At 35.1% G+C, this 20,192-nt stretch overlaps 1 protein-coding gene across 14 annotated transcripts in view; it reads right to left on the bottom strand.

Annotated features, from left to right (window-relative positions):
- Nucleotides 1-1,207: 1,207 nt before the first annotated feature.
- Nucleotides 1,208-20,192, bottom strand: part of LOC129790094 (uncharacterized) — a 136,497-nt gene continuing 117,512 nt past the window's right edge. For 7 of the 14 annotated variants that reach the window (XM_055827314.1, XM_055827324.1, XM_055827312.1 and 4 more), the window contains 9 exons: nucleotides 8,465-8,804; nucleotides 8,041-8,208; nucleotides 6,328-6,822; nucleotides 5,876-6,042; nucleotides 4,376-4,441; nucleotides 3,714-3,851; nucleotides 3,017-3,604; nucleotides 2,835-2,933; nucleotides 1,208-2,725 (listed from right to left, as the gene is read on the bottom strand). In XM_055827314.1, coding sequence (XP_055683289.1) covers nucleotides 2,557-2,725; nucleotides 2,835-2,933; nucleotides 3,017-3,604; nucleotides 3,714-3,851; nucleotides 4,376-4,441; nucleotides 5,876-6,042; nucleotides 6,328-6,822; nucleotides 8,041-8,208; nucleotides 8,465-8,804 — 2,230 coding nt within the window. In that variant the 3' untranslated portion in view covers nucleotides 1,208-2,556. The remainder of the gene's footprint in view (nucleotides 2,726-2,834; nucleotides 2,934-3,016; nucleotides 3,605-3,713; nucleotides 3,852-4,375; nucleotides 4,442-5,875; nucleotides 6,043-6,327; nucleotides 6,823-8,040; nucleotides 8,209-8,464; nucleotides 8,805-20,192) is intronic. The other 7 variants (XM_055827317.1, XM_055827319.1, XM_055827316.1 and 4 more) reach the window with 5 other exon arrangements.

The raw sequence follows: 20,192 nt of genomic DNA, 5'->3' as shown, positions 1-20,192 counted from the left end.
ACTTCTATATAAAAAAAAAAAAAATTCTTTTTAGGTTTCTGTTTTGATAATTGAAACGACTTCAATAAAATACTGTATTTCGTAATTTATTCCATAAAATATATGGAATGGAGCAGGTACTCTAAAAATAAACAACGTCTTATCAACAACGTATCTAATCGTACTCTTATTGCCAAATATTCTTTCTTTTTCAAAATTTTCTTTATCTTTGGTACAATTTCTACGTCATTCATTAATCAGGTATTTTATTGACTTTGACGAAATATTTTCTTTTAGAATAAAAATCTAATTGGATTGCAGAATATTTCAAGAATGGGTTATAAAGAAAATTTAAAAAAAAATGCATTTTGTATGTATTAGATTTTATTTATTACGCGTCATATAAAAATTAATTTTCTTTTTCAAATTTCCATAAACACTAATCGCCGCCTCCTCCACCCCCACCATCTCCTCCTCCTCCGCCTCCGGGATCTATTGTATTGTTTCCATGTGCATCAGCTGCACTAGTCCCATTGTAAGAAACGTCATATGACGAATATCCCGAAGATCCCTCAATAGAGCAGCTTGAGCAAAAAACTAATACGATTTCTTTAAATTTCATGAAAATTCACGTTGAAATAAAAATTAAATAACTCACATTGGGAAATTCCAAGACCCAACAGAGCTGCAACTAAGAGTATTACAGCCATATTATCTATTGTTAATTTGGCTGCTTTTATTCAGTTCGTTTGAGGTCCGAATATGCACTAAAGTCGAATTAATCTTTCATTGCTAAATAAATAGAAAATTGCTTATCAAGCAGAGAGGAAATTCAATAAAAAAGCAATTGAATAATTTTTATATTAGGTAGATATGGGTAGATTCGGTAGATTACATTTCCAAGAATTTAAGAAAAGCGGAAAATGTTTATTTCTTTATTTATGTTCGTGTTATTTCTAAAAGCTTAAAAAATTATCTTTCTTCAAAAAGAAAATCAGGATGATCCATTTTCTGTGATATTTCTTTTTGTAAAATTCGTTGAATTTAGCCTAATTCCTTGTCTTTTATTAGTTAATGTTCCAATTCGTGGCCAACACCAAGTATTTCTCCTAGCACTGATGCTTCGATCCGAATGAGATCTTCCTCATTTATAAATTCTTCAATCTCACCTTCCAAGAAAGATTATTCCACAAAAAAAACCTCAAAGTTCAAGAGAAGAAAAATTAAATTTGTTTAAATTAAATTCACATATATATTTCTTTTTCAATATTAATACAATTATTACATGTTTATCATCATCTATGTATATAATATCTTTTTCTTGGGAGCTGCCAAAAAATCCATTTTATTATGATTTTATTAAGTTTCTTGATTTTTTTTAAATCTTGTATTTAGAATCATTTAAAATCAGTTGATGATTTCTCTGAAGACTAGCTGTGTGTGTGTGTTCAGTAATGTTAATTCGCATAAGTTTGATGATTTTTCGTTCAGGCACGCTATTTTATATAAATTGATTATAAATTAATTTGTTATAACGCATTGTAATGCTTTCTTTTCGTTATAAATTATTAGTTTACAGGGTGTTACATTTATGTTTTTTTTTTAATTACAAAACTTTCGTGATCATGGACAATGGGCTCTTCTCCTTTGGATGGTGGATAGGGAGAAGAGTGTCTGAATGGAGTCTTTTTTTCCGGAGAGAAAGAAGTAAATTTTTAAAGTAATTCCCAAAAAAAAAAATAATAGAAACCTCCAATCAGAACAAATTGTCCTTGATCACATATTTTTCTCTCATTTACAATTTACGTTTCTTTTCTTGTTAAGTTTGCAATTTTTTGTATTTTTTCCAGGATTTTCCGTTTTTTGAAAAAATATATATTCACGTAAATTAATTTTTAATGCTCGCGCATTTCGTTCGTAGATAAAACATTAAAAAAAAAGAATTTTTTAATAAAAAAAATATACAATTTAGTCGAAAGAAGAGACAATAATTTCGCATTGATACAATTAAAAGTAAAATACACGCGAATTTGTACACAAGAAAAGCAACAAAGAGGGGGGTGGCTCTGCATAGTTAAACAATACGCGAAGATTTTTAATTTTGGGGACATCTTGGTACGACAATTCTCCATGGAATTGCAGCTCAAGCTTTACAACGCGGGAGAGAAGTTCGGAGAAAGAATTTATTTTTTTCGAAAGTTAGTTTTTCTTCTTCTTTAATCCTCTAAGATGTTTCCACTAAAAAGAAAAATGAAAATGGTATGGCACTTTAATTCGTTTCAGCGAATACCTTAAAAGCATTCCGCATATCCCACACAATCTTCCAAGGACTTAACTTCCCTTAAGTGCCTTCAAGAGACATTCCAGCATAATAATCTCTGTGTTAAAATAAGATTTTTTTTACTTTTCTTTTTAACTAGTCAGATCTGTTAAGAGGGATGGGGAGGTACAAAATATTTACAAAGTTTCGGGGAAAATGATTTGTTTTTGTGGCATATGGGGCTTGTTAGTTCATTTACAGCAAAAATCTTCTGCAAGCGATGTGGCGGTGAAGAAAGGCAATTAAAAAAAAACAAATTAGATGGCCCGTGAGATGGTTGATTGAGTCGGGACGCCGCCAAAGATGGCCTGATTGGCGAAGGATGTGATCGCCGTGGCGGGCTGGGTGGGTTCCAGTTCGCAGAAAATGTGGCAAACGTTGTCCATCGAAGACGATGATCGACGAGCCACAAAGGCAAAGATTCGGCTGAAAAAAAAAAAAAGATTTTTTAATAGAAAATTTTTTAATTAATTCAAATCAAAAGGATTTGAAAGAAAAAAATTGATTCAAAGAATATTCTTGCAAGACTACTTACTTGTTAACAACGGGGATATCCCCTGATGCCGGAACGCTCCAGCGACGTTCATCGGGATCCAGGCTGCAGTGTGAGATACTCATTGACGGATAGTGTTTCCTGGAAGTTAAAGTAAAACATCCCGAATAAGCATCTGGGTGAGAATTTAAGGATTTGTTGAGATCCTCAAAATGCCGCCTTACCTGAAGAAGAGCTGACGTGTGTTGTCGGTGAGCGTAAAGCCTTGATTTGTCACCTTGAAGTGCACTTTTGTGGGCGTCGGAAGTGGTCGTCGTGAGAAGAGCAAAGTAACTGCCTTTCGCACTGCTTCCGGTCCCGTAAGACTCTCCGTCTCAACGCTGCAGAGGAAGAGAACATTGCACGCTGCTCCGTGTAGGAGGAGCTGCTGCTGCGCTGGCGTTGGATAGTCCGATTGCTGAATATCCCTGTCGGGGATGATGAGACGACATGGCAGTGCCAGTGGTGTGATCGAGTGTTGGTACACAAGAGCCGAGAGAGACGTGAAGACTGGCTCATTGGCGCATCCCTTGAGGCGTACCCCACGTGTTGTTGGCTCAACCAGGAAGTGGCGAACGAGTTCATCGGCTGAGCCACCCTTTGCGGCATGTGGTGGCGGATAGGCCACTTTCAGGACAAGCCCAAAGGCATTTGCAAAGGATTTTGAGTCTCGCACAATGAATGTTCCTGGTGGAGCGTCCCGAAGGAGATTTGTTGCCTGTTCACGCGTGATGTTTGGTTTGTACCAGTATTTTGATGAATCGCGAACGAATCTTTAAATAAATAGAAAATTACGTTATTTTTTCCCAAAATTTGAGGTTAGCGTGGTCCGCCATATTGGATTTTATAAATCTTTTTTTCAAAAAGATGCTTTTAACTCACTTTACGTGATGTGGAGCAACTTCCTGTGGCTCACTGTTGGCATTTGATGTTGTTGAATTCCTACGAGACGTGTAGCACGATACTGAATCATTTTGATTCACAAGATGATGAACTTGATGGCCAGAATAGAGGTCCTTGCTGTTGACAAAACAATTTTATGGAATATTAGAGAAAAAAGCATTCAGAAGTAATTTTTGTGATCTCTGTGAGTTTTTTAGGACACGAAAGGGATGCTACAGAGTGTTAAAGACAACATTCTTTTAACTCTCATTTCTTTTAGGAACAGAGTTAGGGTCCCGTTAGGGCACAGAATTTCTAATATGTATATAAAATTCACATATAGAAAAAAATTCACATCGATGGCATTCTATCTATCAAGATCCATGCGCTCTAATAAATTTTCTCTCTTTTTGGGTGTTCAATGAGAAAATATTTGGAATTTCGTGCGTTTTTTCATCATTATGTGGGAAGAGGTTTATGTGGGGGAGAAATGCTGGTTAAATTCAAAATCATCACTGTTTTTTTAAGTGGGAGGGAGACAACAAAAAACTGTTAAAAAAAAGATAACAAAAGTCCAAAAAAGTGGCAAACATTCCAAAATTGGGAGCTTTTAGTGTGAAGTTTTGTTTTTGAGAGAAATACTTCTTGAGACGACATCTGACCTCCAGTCGTGTGTTGAGACGGACGATTTTTGACTTCTCAGACACCAAGCAGGATTGCCAAATCGTCTACATTTTGGAGATAAAATTCACAAAAGAATTTTCAGTTCGAGATCTTAAGTTTGATGGAAGATTTTTTAAGTATTGCCCTTTGGGAATTTTTTCCTTTTAACCTCTAGGCCGCCAAGCGGGGTCGTTGAACGACCCCAGCCCTATATTTCGTGCTATAACTTAATAAATATAAAAGATACCATTCCCATCTTTTGGAAATAAGTTCTTTGGTTATCTGAGGAGGTTGTGTAAAAATTTCAGCTCAATCCGTCCACCACAAGAAAAGTTATTAAGGAAAATGTAGAAGAAGGGAATTCAAAAATTGGTGTAACGGCCATGCTGCGGAAAATTTCTTAGAATGAAGTTAGTCACATCATAAATCATATGGTTGAAGGGGGTTGAAGGGTTGTGTTTACTTTCTCACTTTACCATCTCAGTGTCAGAATTATCGCGAATAAGTAACATAAACAACATAAAACATAATTAGAAGCATATAAATGTGCAAAACAATAAAGAATATTCGAGAAATATTGCCATTTATCACGGTGCGGGAAGTGAGGGGAATGTGGGGAAGTAGTGAAAAAAATAGCAGTTGCGGTCAACTTCGTGGCAAATTTCTCACGAAGAAAGTGTGAAAAATGAGTGAAAAATGTTTTTCCCTAATATCTTCTTCTGCGTGTTTCCGGGTGGCGAATTTGTGATGCAAGGGGCAAGAGGACTATATAAGGAGTCTAAAGGTAGTGACCCGACAGTTCCCGGTTTTATAGTTTATGAGAAAATCGACTTCCTTCTTGGGGTCGTTCAACGACCCCACCTTGGCGCTCTAAGGAAGCTCCAAGGTCTTGGCGGCCAGCAGGTTAATTTTGAATTAATAATTAAACGATGGATTTTTAGTTTTATTTCTTTACAATCAAGGGGCATTTATCTGTTTATTTTTTAATGATTTTTATTCGGAATTAATGGAATTAATAGAATACGAAAGAGAATACTTTTTTGCATTCTTATATTATGGACAAGTGTTTGAAATCTCAATAACAATATGTAGAAAAAAAAATTATTTAAAATTGACTGTGAGTCCCTTCAGGACATTAAATAATTTAATTTATTTGAAAAACAAGAAAATTTTGAATTTCAACGAATATTTGGATTTAAATTAAATGAAATTTAACTGTTCTTAATATTATCAACTTAACTAGAATAAAAACGAAAGTTCTGAGTTTTCCAGCGACTTTATGATTTTTTTGTTAGATCGTAATTTACCACGAAGAACTCCTTGAAATTTTCAAGAATTTTTTTTTCATAAATTTTAACCATTTCAAGGATTTCTTGGCCGCAGATTAGGATCTGTTATTAGGTAAGGAATTAAAAAAAAGACCTCAAAAAGAACTTCTTAAGAACATTTGAAAGAAAAAAAGGAAATTTCTTGAAAAAAAAAAAAGAAAAAAAACTCACCGTTGTGATGTCGGACTCTTGGGAGGCAAAGCCGGGCTCGTGTTTCCATTCATGCCAAAGGAGTACGGGGTGCGTGGTGTAACTGGGAAAGCCGGAGTTTCGGGTCGTGGTGATCCACCGATCGGCGAGAAGTCATCATTGTAGGACGAAATTGATTCCTCACGAACCTGCCAACATAAAAAATCATCCAAATTCATAAGAATTCCATTCTCTCCATCATTTCCGCGCATCTTTCATCACCGTGACGAGATTAGATATTAGTGATTTTTTTTCTTTTTTTTTTCATTATTTTTTTTTTAGTTCACGATCAATGAGAAGAAAAAGAGGTAGAGAGAGATCATGCAGAGAATTTTGATTTTTCATTGACCAGAAAAAAAAGAGTTAAGAAGCCAAAAAAAACGAAAGAGGATGAATGGTGGGTGGATGGATTTGTTTGATGACTTTTCTCCTACCTGATCGCTCCATGAAACGCCATTACTTCTCTCTGAGAGACTCGGTGAGACGGATGAGCTCTCGGACTCACTATTGATCTTCCTAATTGCCGGGGATTCTGAGCCATTGCTCAGGCGGGCATGGCCATTCATTAGTCCATCGTTTGGTATTCGATTTTGCTTCTTTTTCACGTGATTATTCGTAAAGTCCGTCAAATCGGCAATCACGTCAGTCAGCGTGTGGGTATTCATGCCTGGTTTCCGTTTAACAGTTGCACTAAAATCACCTTCATTCAAACGACTCTCCATGGGATCTTGCTGATTCTTCCGCTGCTCCTGCAATCTCTTAATCTCCTTCGTGTCACAATTTAGCTTCTCCAGCAACTCATCGAGGGTCATGTGGGCAATGTCCGAAGTCTCCCCAGATGAATTACTAGGGTTTGTTGATGAGGACATTGGCGATGACGATGTCGATCCAGATAATCTTGTCTCACCATTTTGCAATCCTTCCGTGTCCTTTAATTTCCATTTCACATTGGTTTTTTTTTGGCATGAAGGTCATTTTATGTGAGAATGGGTCAGGATGATGATGAAGGTGTTTTTGTTTGTTTTTTTTTTTAATTAAAATTAAAAATGAACAATTTGTAAGTTAGTCATGCAAATAACCAAGAAAAATAAAATTATTGAGCATTATTGCAAAAGGCCATAAAATAATCATGTTTTAAAAAAAATAGTGCTGATGAGAGAGACGACAAAAGAGGAAGATAAAAAAATATAAAGTAAATTTAGTCAGGTATGGTAATAAATTAATTGAGAAATTATCTTTTTCTTCCAATTTGTTGCGCACTCTTTTGCCCAATGTTTGTTTCTTTAGTCATATAGCGCGCGTTGTTTTTCGTGTGTGTGTGGATAATTTTCTCCATCAATGATTATTTACAGACAAATTGCCTTCATCGGCGGAGGAAATGCGCCGGTTAAATTTATTAAATTGAAAAATCACATAGATTGCAACACAGTGTGGGCATCACTATTGCTTAGTTTTCTTTTCCTCGTGGAGAAACAACAAGGGGTTAATATCTCTCTTTTATTCTTTAATTCATTTAATTTATAAAGTGAATTTAGGAGCTTTTAAATTAAAATATTAAATTTTAGGTCTTTTACTTTGAATCACTTTGAATTTTCTAATTTTACTATTTTTGAGAAATTAAAAAGAAGAATTTAATTAGAAAATAATTTTAGGAAATTTTATTCTGCGACCAAGGAACCTTTGATATTTTAAGAATTTTTACTGAAATTTCAATGTTTCAAAAATTTCTTGGTCACAGAATACAATCCATGAGCTAAATTTGAGTCCACAAAAGACATTTATTTGAGTGATCTTAAGATATTAAAATCGAGTGCCGATAAAAGACAGCTTCAAAAATGGATTAAATTGATTCAACTTTGAGAAAAAACAATTCTTAAATATTTGAAAATTTTCTCCTTAATTTTCATAAGAATCAAAATATGTAACAAAGACCTGAAGATATAAAAAAAAATTCTGATCCTATTTTTGAATTTTAAAATTTATTCAAAGCTCAAATTCGAAATTCGAATTCAATTAAAATCTCAAAAGTATTTTTAGTCCTTCTTAAACTGCTTTCTCTCCCGATTGAATTGAGATATATTAACCCCTAATTCTTGACCTAGACGACATTTCTCTCTTTTTATACAACATCATCCACGAATACGTACCAATCTTGCATGTCCATTAGAACGGGGTGTACCATCATTGGCCAGAGACAAGAGCCCATTCTGTTGCTTTTGCTCCTCTTGTCGCACCTGTGATGCTTGGGGTGAGACTTGTGAAATGTGACCATGCGGTGCCGCACTCAAGACAGACAATGGTGTATTTGATGATGACTACAATGTGCGGGGTTTTAGAGATCAATCGTGCGTTATATTTGTTAACTTTCTCTCTAAATTTTAAAATAAATTCTTCTAATATGCAAAAATTTAGTGTGCAAGTGCCAAAAGAAAAATCTAAACTCTGTGCCTAAAGTCTTTAAGAAGCAAAAAAATAAAAAAAAACCCTCAAACTGCTTGTTAGTGGGTTTTCTTGAGGCTTTAATTTAAAATGAAAAAGCTCTCTTTGCAGATGGAAATTTGGTATACTTACAATGGTCTGCTGCTTGGCTTGATCGTGAGCCCGTCTAACAGCTACGAAAGGACGCTCCTTGACCGTTGTTGTGGTCGTCGTCATTGTGTGGTAGTTGCGATCATTGCGTGTGGGTGTTTGCACGTGCAACGGACGACGGTAGTCCACCTCATCTGTGAAGGTCGTGTCACTCGTGTAGCCATCATACCTCTTCGAGGCACTCGATCGCGATCTGTACGGTCTTCCAGTGATCTCCGTGTGAATTCTCCTCTCAAAGATATCCTGCTCATCGCGCAACTTCTGCTGATTGCGTGCTCGCAACTTCTGTTGCTGCAACTGAAGCCACGACTGCCCAGTTAGTCTGCAAAGCGAAGAAAAAAATGTTATCTCATCATTTTCATTTACCAACAATCTCTGCAGACGCTCACATGAATTTTCAAATTATATTTTTGGTTCAATGCCAAAATGAATTGTATTGAGAAGAAAATCAAGGTTCTCGCGCGTCTGCTGTTGCGCGCTATGTGGTGAAAAGTATTCGTTTTATTTCACTTTCAAGCATGAATTTTTCACTGAATTCTCTGAGAGAGTGAAGAGCCCGCGCCAGATGGGCAACAAAACCCCCCTAATGAAGTTGATCTGGAGCTGATCGACGCAATGATTGGCATTCCTCCAGCCGGAATGAATTTATCACCACACGCGCCCCAACATTTGCAACAATTGTATTTAAATTGACATCACACAAAAATCATACAAGAAAAATGATTTTTAACTGACTCGTCAGATTTTTATTATTCTTTTCCATTCAAATTGCCAATTTTTCCTGCCCCATTTGCACAAATGAATAATTTTGGGGTTTTTTTACGCTCGATCGGATATATTAATTTTTAATTGACTTAATATGGGGAATTTATGTGCTCAAGAAGCTCTTTGTATTGTGTCTGATGAATAAGAGAAAAAAATTGACGATCTTCAAGGAGATTTTGTGCTCTAATTTTAAAGAGATACTCCAACGTTTATTCACAACAATTTGTGCGGTGGTGATTTGAAAGTTTAACCACACGATTATTTATTGAAGAAGTGTTTGAATTTAAATTTAGATGAGATGTTCCTGCTGTTATTTGCTCTTGAAGTATAAAATCAAATATGCTAAACATTGCAATATTTTTGGGAATTATAGCAATTTTGTATGTTACAGCGTCATAATTAAGATATTTTGTGGAAAATGTTGCGGAATATCGCAGCTGGAAGTGCTTAAGATGCCTAAAAGTTTCGTTAGTTTTTGAAACATTTATTAATGTTGTTGAAGTCAAAAGAAGATGGAGATAATCAGACGTGGGTGAATAGGATCGTTTGAAAGATCATTTCTTTTTCTCCCAGGATCCTTTTAGATGGGCACAGGACATAAAAGAATAATTGTTTGGAGATTTATTTATATTGAAACTTAAAGATTTCAAGACAAATTTTCAAGTCAAGACATCAAAATTCTATTCTAAAGTTTCTTATATCCAAGAAATACTTTCTAATAGAAAATTAAAATTATTTGAGAGAAAGTAGTACCTACGTATATAATTGCTATAAGAGCTTCAATTGATCAAGTTATTCACCCCTCATCTTGCGACAATTCCCAACGCAAAGTTGATGGAAAGAGATCGCTGATCTCATGGTGTTGACAACATTTTTGCTGATCACTCTGCTGGTATATAGAGAAAATTCAAGTGAGATCGCAAACATATCATTGCAGTTGTGCACAGCAACAATTCCCTTTGCTTTGAACATATTTGGGAGTGGGACGGACAACGAGTTTAGCTCTGACGCATTCCAGAGAAGGCAGTTTGCTCCTCCAGAGAGACACCAAGACTTGATTCCTTGGCGGTTGCACGCGATTTTTGGTAAAGACCACAAAACAAGAAAATGCTGTTCGCATTTTCAAACTGAGAGACACACGTCTATTTATTCCAATGTACCGTAAAGGTTGCAGCCAAAAAGGATTTCTTCGCATAAAACATTCAAATAAAAAAAAAAACAGCCACGTATTGCATAAAAATAATTTGGCTCGAAACAGACTAACGGATGAGATTTAAGTTTTTTTTTCATGCAAGTGAGATGCGCATAATAATATTTATCTTTCGTGCAAATAAGCGGAAAAACTTGGCAGATTTTGCAAAGAGTCAGGAGCGATTTACCTTGCTGATGCACTTGGCGCGGGAATCACATAATATATGTGCGAAGTCAGTGTGACTCACAACTCTCTCAGATCAGCCCCAAACACACCGCCCAAGAGGAATTGCAAACCTATAAATACGTCCTCTTCTCTTTAACGCGGCCTTGTGTCATTCAACATTGCCGCCGACGAAGGGGAGAGTGATCATCGCGACGCTCACAAATGAAAGGATTTCTCAACACTCCCCAAAATCAACCAAGATTAAATATTTAGTTTTGATTTTGAGAGCTTTTATTGTGTTTTTTTTCGCATTGCGCGCCTTTTTATCAGACTTAGATTTTCATTGAAGCGCACTCACGTCGGAGTCCTCGACCTGATTTGCTATGTGTATGCCCGCTTACACCGTATTCTGCTTCCAAAGGCAGAGATTTTAAATTGAGAAGCAGCGATCGCACAGAAAAAAATCGCAGATATTATTTACACAAATAAGGAAACTTGCTGCTAGAGAGATATTTCACCTTACCATGAAGTCTCTCTCGTGAAAATTTCACATGAATACACTTCTTGCGAACCTTCGCGCCACAAACAGCGCATTATACGTGGTCGTGAAAGGACAACGCCACAGCTCTCTGGAGAACATTGAGCATTCTTTTTTTTTTAGCATGTAAAAGTAATTGGCTATTGTAGGTATAAACACATTTCTTCATTGTTGAGAAGATGAATTAATTTGGCGCTATAAGAGAAATTCAATTAAAAGCTTTAAAGTTTATTCAAAATATTTACTATCTGTGATTTTAAGAGACTTTTGGGAAGCTTTGAGGGGTTTTGAGAGCTTTGGGAGCTTTTTTGGGGATATATAGAACATCAAAAGCTCATGATTTATTGAATGTATTCTAATTTTAATACAATATTGTTCTAAAGAACAGAATATTAGATTCTAGAAAAAATAAGAAAACGATTTTTCTTATCTTCCAGCTTGGGAAATAAATAAATAACTCTTCAAGACTTTTTGACGCCGATCTTCTAACAGATAGATATAAGTAAAGCTAGAATAAACCGAACGATCAAGCTTTTATTAGTCTGAAAATAAAAGCTAATCAGTATGAATTTGTCGAATTTGTTGATTACATCGAATTATAAGATAGTACAACGACCACTTGGTTATACTACTCTCGCGCATTGAAAATAATGAGGGCGAAGAGTACATCCGAGTGGTCGTTGTACTGGGGTCCCACTGTATCAATAAACTTTTACCACTTTTCTTTATCTTCTAAAATTGCGCCATCAAGACTAGAAATTCCAATGCGAAGATTTGAAAATTAAATTCAATTTCTTTGAGATAGGTTCTGTACGATTTAACGCAAAATCTTTATTAGACTTTACTCTACTAGATTATTTTTTCACTTTTCTCTAATAGATTCCAATGCAAATAACCTTCTAATTCCTAATTAAAAGAACAACCCCTAAAACCCATAATTGTCACAATCAATTAATTATTGAATAATCAGGTTAATCTTCTCATTGCATAATCCACAATCAGATGTTTCAATCTGGCTTCTATAATGGAATGCAATTAGCTCAGAGGAAGAGTTGGGAGAGAGAAAAAAAAAGTCAGCTAAGAAGAATTACAAAGCTCTGAGTCACAGTGAAGATCTTCTGTGGTTTTGCAAATGAAAGGATTTGATTGAATACCCCGTATCGTCTGGGCGACGTTGAGGAATTTCTTGTCGCAAAATAAAATGAGCTGAAGGTGATTTCTTGTAGCTGATGGCGCAAAGGTTAAATGGCGTAGACAAAACTCTGCGTTTCATGTAATTTTTAGCCAGACTCTCTCATCAAAAAATCATCCCATAGACAAAAGGATCTTTAGCACTGCTCTGCATACAATGGTACAATAAATATTGTTTTCTTATGCACTAAGAAGGTATCAAAAGAAGCTCCTTTTAGAAGGGAGAAGAAAGAGGAGACATGGAGACAAAATAGATGACGATAGGAGAATGGAGAATTGGATGGGAAAATGTCATGATAATTCTTTATGTTGTCCGCACCATTTGCAAAAAGTCGATTTGCCGTGGCCTTTTCATCTTCATTGATTAAAACCCCCAAACCCACTACCCCGCGGTGGGATCTAATTTTAGATGGAAGATACCGCGCGCACTGAGAATCATTCTATGAAAATAAAGAGTCAATTACTGGCGGAACAAAAAGCACACACTCGTAGCTAATCCACCCACGAGTTTCTCTCCCATCCATCCCGCCCCGGGTATAATCGCGTCATGTGATATAACAATGAATGCCATTGGGTAGAGATAAAAATTGCACTAAATTGGTAATAAATAAGCGACTCAACACACTTCAATTAAATTGCGAGGTTCGTCGTGGCAATAAAGGCGCGCAGTTGTGAGGTCAGTGCCAAGGTCGTGGCGCAAAATCAACGTCGAAGAAGTTGGCGGGAAAAGAAATTTCACGAAAACCCAAAAGGTGCGGAGCAAACCGGTCCATTGATCTCATCATTGCCCATCATTGCACATCTTCCACATTTGCAGCAGCAGCACCGAACAGCCGCAGCAAGAATGCAGAGTGGTTGGGGTACGATAAAAAGTCCCATCTCTGCTCCACATTCACAGTATGGTGGAATGCTTTTGCCTTGCCAATGGAATTTTTCTTTCCACGGAATTGATAGTAAAAAAAAGCCCCACATTTCTAAATTTCCCCCACATCGCAAATCAGTGCGTTTTCATGTTAATGGAATAAACTAAAAATGGAAATAAACACCGCGGAATTTTGTCTTCTCATTGTGCTTCGTAAAAACCTGAGGTCTGGCACATAGGCAGAGCACGAGAAGTCTTATCTTATCTTATCGCCTTTCCAGCTACAACTACTCGCGTATTTTTTTTTTAATAAAGTATGTAGATACCTACATTCAATATTCCACAATGGGAAAGGTGAGACCATCGCGACAGTTCCATTCAAAGCAGCAAAAAGTTGGTGACAATATGCTAAAATATGTAAAACGCAACATGCAGTTTTGATAAGTTGTACGGTGGCACTGAAAGCTCACACGTGTGATGGATGTCACCTCCTTTTGCAAATATAGATACACCTTCAAGTGCATTTATTGCAATTTATTATAAAAATTAGAATGCAATTTGTTCGATATATGCGTTGTCTATAAATTTATGCTGCTGGCATTATGAGATATATTGGATTTCAATGAAATATCGTTAAGTTTTGTCAAAAGTTCGTTCATAAAAATTGATTTTGATTGAGAAGTTATATTTTTAACCTAAACGGGTTCGTTAACTCCTTCGCCAAAACGTGAAACATTTTATTTTTTCAAATTTTTATGACTAATTATTTTTTTCAATTGTAAAATTTATTTAACCTCTAGGCCGCCAAGCGGGGTCGTTCAACGACCCCAGCCCTATATTTCGTGCTATAACTTAATAAATATAAAAGTTAGCGTTCCCATCTTTTGGAAATAAGTTCCTTGGTTATCTGAGGAGGTTGTGTAAAAATTTCAGCTCAATCCGACCACCACAACAAAAGTTATTAAGGAAAATGTAGAAGAAGGGAATTCAAAAATTGGTGTAACGGCCATGCTGAGGGAAATTTCTTAGAATGAAGTTAGTTACGTCATGAACCGTGTGTTAGTGGGGTTGTTTTTATTTCTCACCCTACCTTCTCAGTGTCAAAATTATCGTGAATAAGTATCATAAATCGCATAAAACATAGTCAGAAGCACATAAATGTTGAAAAGAATAAAGAATTTTCTAGAAATATTGCCATTTATTACGGTGCGGGAAGTGAGGGGAATGTGGGGAAGTAGTGAAAAAATAGCAGTTGCAGTCAACTTCGTGGCAAATTTCTCAAGAAGAAATTGTGAAAAATGAGTGAAAAATGTTTTTCCTTAATATCTTCTTCTACGTGTTTTGTGGTGGAAAATTTGTGATGCAAAGGGCAAGAGGACTATATAAGGAGTCTAAAAGTAGTGACCCGACAGTTCCCGGTTTTATAGTTTATGAGAAAATCGACTTCCTTCTTGGGGTCGTTCAACGACCACACCTTGGCGCTCTAAGGAAGCTCCAAGGTCTTGGCGGCCTGCAGGTTAATTCACACAAAAAAGCCAAGAAGACATTTGCCCTGAAAAATATTCTTTGAGAGTACATATATCAATAGAATAAATATGTGACAAAAAGAGCGCATGTTCAATGCTTCTATGTTTCACATGGACGCGAAAGGGTTAATGGATTTTTTCTTATTCGTGCATCTTTAAGAGATTTTGTGAGATTTTTCTTTACAGCTAAAGATTTTGTATAAATTAACCCTTGGAATGCGGAGCGGGGTCGTTGAACGACCCCAGCGCTATATTTCGTGTTATATCTCCATAAATATATAAGATATCATTCCCATCTTTTGGAAATAAGTTCTTTGGTTATCTGAGGAGGTTGTGTAAAAATTTCAGCTCAATCCGACCACCACAAGAAAAGTTATTAAGGAAAATGTAGAAGAAGGGAATTCAAAAATTGGTGTAACGGTCATGCTGCGGAAAATTTTTTAGAGCATAAACAACATAAAACATAATTAGAAGCATGTAAATGTGCAAAACAATAAAGAATATTCGAGAAATATTGCCATTTATCACTTTGCGGGAAGTTAGGGGAATGTGGGGAAGAGTGAAAAAAAATTGCAGTTTCTTGGCAAATTTCTCAAAAAGAAATTGTGAAAAATGATTGAAAAATGTTTTTCCCTAATATCTCCTTCTAAGTATTTTAGGGCGGCGAATTTGTGGTGCAGGGTGCAAGAGGACTATATAAGGAATCTATAGGCACTAACCCGACAACTCCAGGTTGTATAGTTTGGGAGAAAATTGGCCTTCTTTTTGGGGTCGTTCAACGACCCCACCTTCGCATTCTACGTAACTACCAAGGCCTCCGCATTCCAAAGGTTAAAAAAATATTAATGTCGAAAGTTTTACGAAAGCTCATATTTCATTGCTGAAACAATTTTTTTCTTCCTTACAATTAGATTTTAGGTTTTAAATTGTAATTTAAATTGAATTTAATATAATAATAAATTTAATTTTAATTGAAATTCAAAACTTCAATTAAAATTATTTTTTTCGAATTCTTAAAAAAGGAGTTAAGTGGATACATATTCGTTCGTTACTTACAATTATGTTTAGTTTCTTTTCATTAATAAAATGTTTTTAAAAATCCGTTAACTAAAATCAAAAATAATTGAATTTTTATTTTTAATTCCTTATTCTTCAAGATCAATAAATCAGAAATCCGTTATAAAGAAAGTAAAACACTTTTAAATTATTCCAAGAATAATTTCGAATCTTGGACTAACTTTTGCCGGCGCCCACATAACTCTCAGTTTTCTTCTCATTTCTTAGCCATTTCTGCCACATTTAATTTGCATTAAAGCATATTCTAATTTATTTAATAAATTAGTCCACTTCCCGTCTGACACGTAAAATATTTCTTTTGTAAACATTTCCTCACGATCGTGGGTATAATATTTTGTTTACCATTTAAGGATTGTGTTTATCTTCCATTCCAATCCTCCTTAATCACCACAACGTTGTTTTTCCTGATTAAAACATTAACTCGAATTTATCGACACTTAAGTGCAAAGTACAGTGGTAATCAATTTTCGCTACCGCACTCAGGCAGCAAATTCCTTCTTTTTTTTTGCTCAAAGAGGCCCACAGGCATTTTTATCGGACTCTGTACTGCGATGGCAGAGGCGCTACGCCAAAAGAGATGGTTTGTTATTAATGAAAGAAAAAAGAGAAGAATGCTAAAATGGACGACACATTGCGGGGGTGTTAATTTGCTGGTGGATATTTCATTGGTTTTTATTATTTTCATATGGATAGGAAATCCACCTCGAAAGGCTGAGTGGGTGTCTTGCAAATACATCGCAAGAATATGTTTCTCTTTTGGTATGTTGAGGAAAAAATGTAGCAATAAATGTTCGTTTTTTTTACCTCCACACAACCCAAAACCACAATCAATACTTTACTGAGAATATTGTGTGTATCCCATGAATGATTTTCATTGAGTGGCAAATATGCAAATGAGATCTGTCACAAATATAATGTACATACATAATTCCCATAGAGAATGGGGAAAAAATTACACAAGAATTGAGTAACAATTTTAATTGCCTACACAGATCGATAATTTCCTCCTTATTTAGTGCGTGATAAACGTTTATTATTGGTATGTCTGCTGGTGATGATCTGTTGAGGTATTATATGGAATGGATGTGTCTCTTTGGGGTGTTTGTTGTGTTAGAATTGCACATCGCAGCTATTGTAATTGACTGTGTGGGTTATTTTACAATAAAAAAGGACATTATTAAAAACAAAATGACGAAATGGTGAATTTTTATTTTATTTCTATCATGATTGTTTTCATACACTTTACAAGAAAGCATAAAATATGGCGCAATATGAAAATATCAATTTCATAATCTGTACAAAAAGGACGATATTTAATTCATACATTCCCGCAGCTTTGAGTCCAAATGGTCTCGATGACATCATCATCATGATAAGAAGAATTTGTTTGTTTCCCTTATTCATGTCATACCATTTAGTTAAGTACAAATTTTCAGAAATTTTTTCAGTTCCAGTGAAAATTATTTGTCCAAAAATACAGTAAATTAGTAATTGTGATACTAAAACAATGAAGCTAATGTAGAATAGGGCTTGAAATGGATAAAGTCTAATGATAATTAAATCTGCAATTGCAGTTCCAGCATTTAGTGTTATTTCAAAGAAGAGAGAGTAAGAGAAAATATTCCCATAGATGTAGAACTTGCTATAGATTTCGCAATGCAATTTATGAAGGATAAGAATGAATTCATCTACATTTGTATCTTCTTCGTTATTTTCAAGCAAGGTAATGCATTCATTGAAAAGTTTAAGGACACCAATCATGATGATACCCATGCTGCCGAAGCACATTGCAGGGATCCCATAAAATAGAGCGCAAGACAAATATAGTCCAATTTGTAAATTAGCATTGACTCTTTCAGACATCCAAGGCATCTTTATCATTTGAATGTCATTTACGATCAAATATACATTTAAATAAATTAGTATAATAATTATAGATGTAATGTAGAATCTAAAAGAAAAAGGATAAAAATACATAATGAACACAATGATTAAGAAAAATAAAATACCATGTTCTTACTTTAGGAAAAGTTTCAACAGCCAAAGTGTTCTTCTTAACGATTTTGCTTTTATTTTTATCAAAATCGGATAAGAATGTTCAAAATAGAAATTCTCAATCCACTTGAATAGATCCTTCATATCCTCACCGTAGTATGAAATAGTAATGACTTTAGTTAAATATATTCCCGTAGCAAATTATTGTAATAACACTAAAAAGAATTTCAAAGATATTTCCTTCTTTGATTAATTCGTATGATTTGTTGAAAAACAGAAAGTAAATGGTGAAAAGAAAACAAGGAGAAACAAATCGCCCTACGAGTTTATACTTTGATGCAATTCCAAAATCAAATGTAATCAAACAAATTGAAAAATAAATAATATTTGTAATTTTCAGAAGTTCCATTTTTAACTTAAAATCTGTCATTTTAGCAAACACAATCTCACACACTGAGGAATAACTTGAACTATTCGTCAAAAGCACAAAACGTGACAACTTGGATTGTGGATATTTCAGCAAATTTTATTGCACGTAAAAATCGATCGGAATTTGTGTGGCAGAGATTGTTAAATATTTAATCGAAAAACTTTTAGCAAATTCCATTGTTTTGAGAACTTTCTATGGGTAAGGAAGCACCTGATTGAATGTTAGAATAAGTAAAGAACGTGGGAGTATTGACACGTGTTTGATTGAAAGTGTTTGGCCGTGTTTGGTATCAATGCAGATTTATTATTATTTATTATTCATTTATTATTAGGTAATATTTATTATTTACATTAAAAGGTAGAGCTTTTGAGTAAATATTACTTTAAATTATATCTTTAAAAGTTATTGAGTGTTCCACACGTCGTTTTCACTCTTCCAGACTTATCAAAATCGGTTCAGTAGGTTTTTTTCCTTAAATATGTATAGGTAGGGGAGGGCGGGGCTAATAAAGTCACTTAAGGGTTTGGAAAAAGCCAAAAATATCATATTTCCTAGCAAGATAGAACAAAATGATCTGAGAAAGAGTTATAGGGCAGTAAATTTCCTAAAGAAATGAGCAATAGGGGAACATGGGGCAATTTGTTAATTTTAATTGAGAAGTATATTTTCCTTGGTATGTTCTGAGAAAATATTTTAATTTTATAATGACGACTGTCTTATAGGAAATTTTCTGGGCTACAACTTTGTCTCACACGATTTCTTTCTATCTCAATGGGAAAATGCATTTTCAGTCCATTTTCCGAACCTTGCGATATAACATTTTGCCCCAGTTACCCCTACATTTCGCTTTTTCTATTTGGGAAATATTATATTTTGAGCTTTTTCTAAACCCTTAAGTGACTTTTTTAACCCCGCTCTCCCCTATACATTTTTATTATTTAACGAGCAGTTACCCATTTGTCAAATTTAAGTATACAATCGAATAGAATAAGTAATAAGCAAGATTTACAACATAGTCATCACAATTTCGACGAAAGAGAAAATTATCCAAATCGGACCAATGAAAAATTCGAAAGAATTTATTTTGCTTAAATTTTTCAAATTAACAATTACGTAAAACTTTTATTTTTAAATTATTTTATTGTACATAATAGAGAAAAATTAATTGAAGATATTTTAAAAGCTCTCCATAACCGAATGTTTAAGCAAAGATCTCATCTTCTACATAATCTCTTTGGTTTATCCATTGTTTTTTCGTGATGTGTCAGAGAATTTGCTATCAATTGAGTGTTGAATTGCAATTTAAATGCCTCATCATTAGATGTCTTCTTCATCGTATTGAAGATGGCAATTATTTATGTGCAAGTATCTCGTTTCAAGCACAACACGGTGCGGGATATTTTGTGCACAAGGGGGGTATTGATGTGAATAAATTTAAATAAAAAGGCGCTACTGAGTGGCTTCTGAATGTCCAGTGTGTGGTGAGTACCTCTGAAAGGCTTGACCATGGGAAGGTATATAGGAGGACAGAAAAAAGGTATCTCTTTGAAACATGTTTGATATCTTCATTCGTCAATGTGACTCGTGGACAGGCGCCCATGCGATAGTTGGAGAAAGAGAGAAGATCAATCGAGGATCATTAGTCAGAATCCATCAAATCCCGCTTATTCTTTTCTCACGCAAGCGAACATGAGAGCGAAAAGAAAGGTACAAAGTGGGAAAAGAACCTTCCCGGAGGGCTCCAAAAAATCGCGGCGATACAAACGCAACAAATTGCCGGATAGTACGCGATCGTAACTCAACATCATGACACCGTTACCTGGGTCACCGTGCACAGTATTGCGATGGTGGATAAAAAAGAGTCACTAATGAGGAATTTCCTCAGGTGAATTCCACCACCTACGCATGAAAATTTCCCCGAAAGCGTCATACCATTCGATGTGTTACACCGTCACCACGCCACCTGATT

This window comes from Lutzomyia longipalpis, chromosome 2 (genome assembly GCF_024334085.1).
Source record: "Lutzomyia longipalpis isolate SR_M1_2022 chromosome 2, ASM2433408v1".
In the NCBI taxonomy this organism is placed as follows: domain Eukaryota; kingdom Metazoa; phylum Arthropoda; class Insecta; order Diptera; family Psychodidae; genus Lutzomyia; species Lutzomyia longipalpis.
The sequence above is the reverse complement of the archived record's forward strand: the minus strand, read 5'-3'. Positions and strand labels throughout refer to the sequence as shown.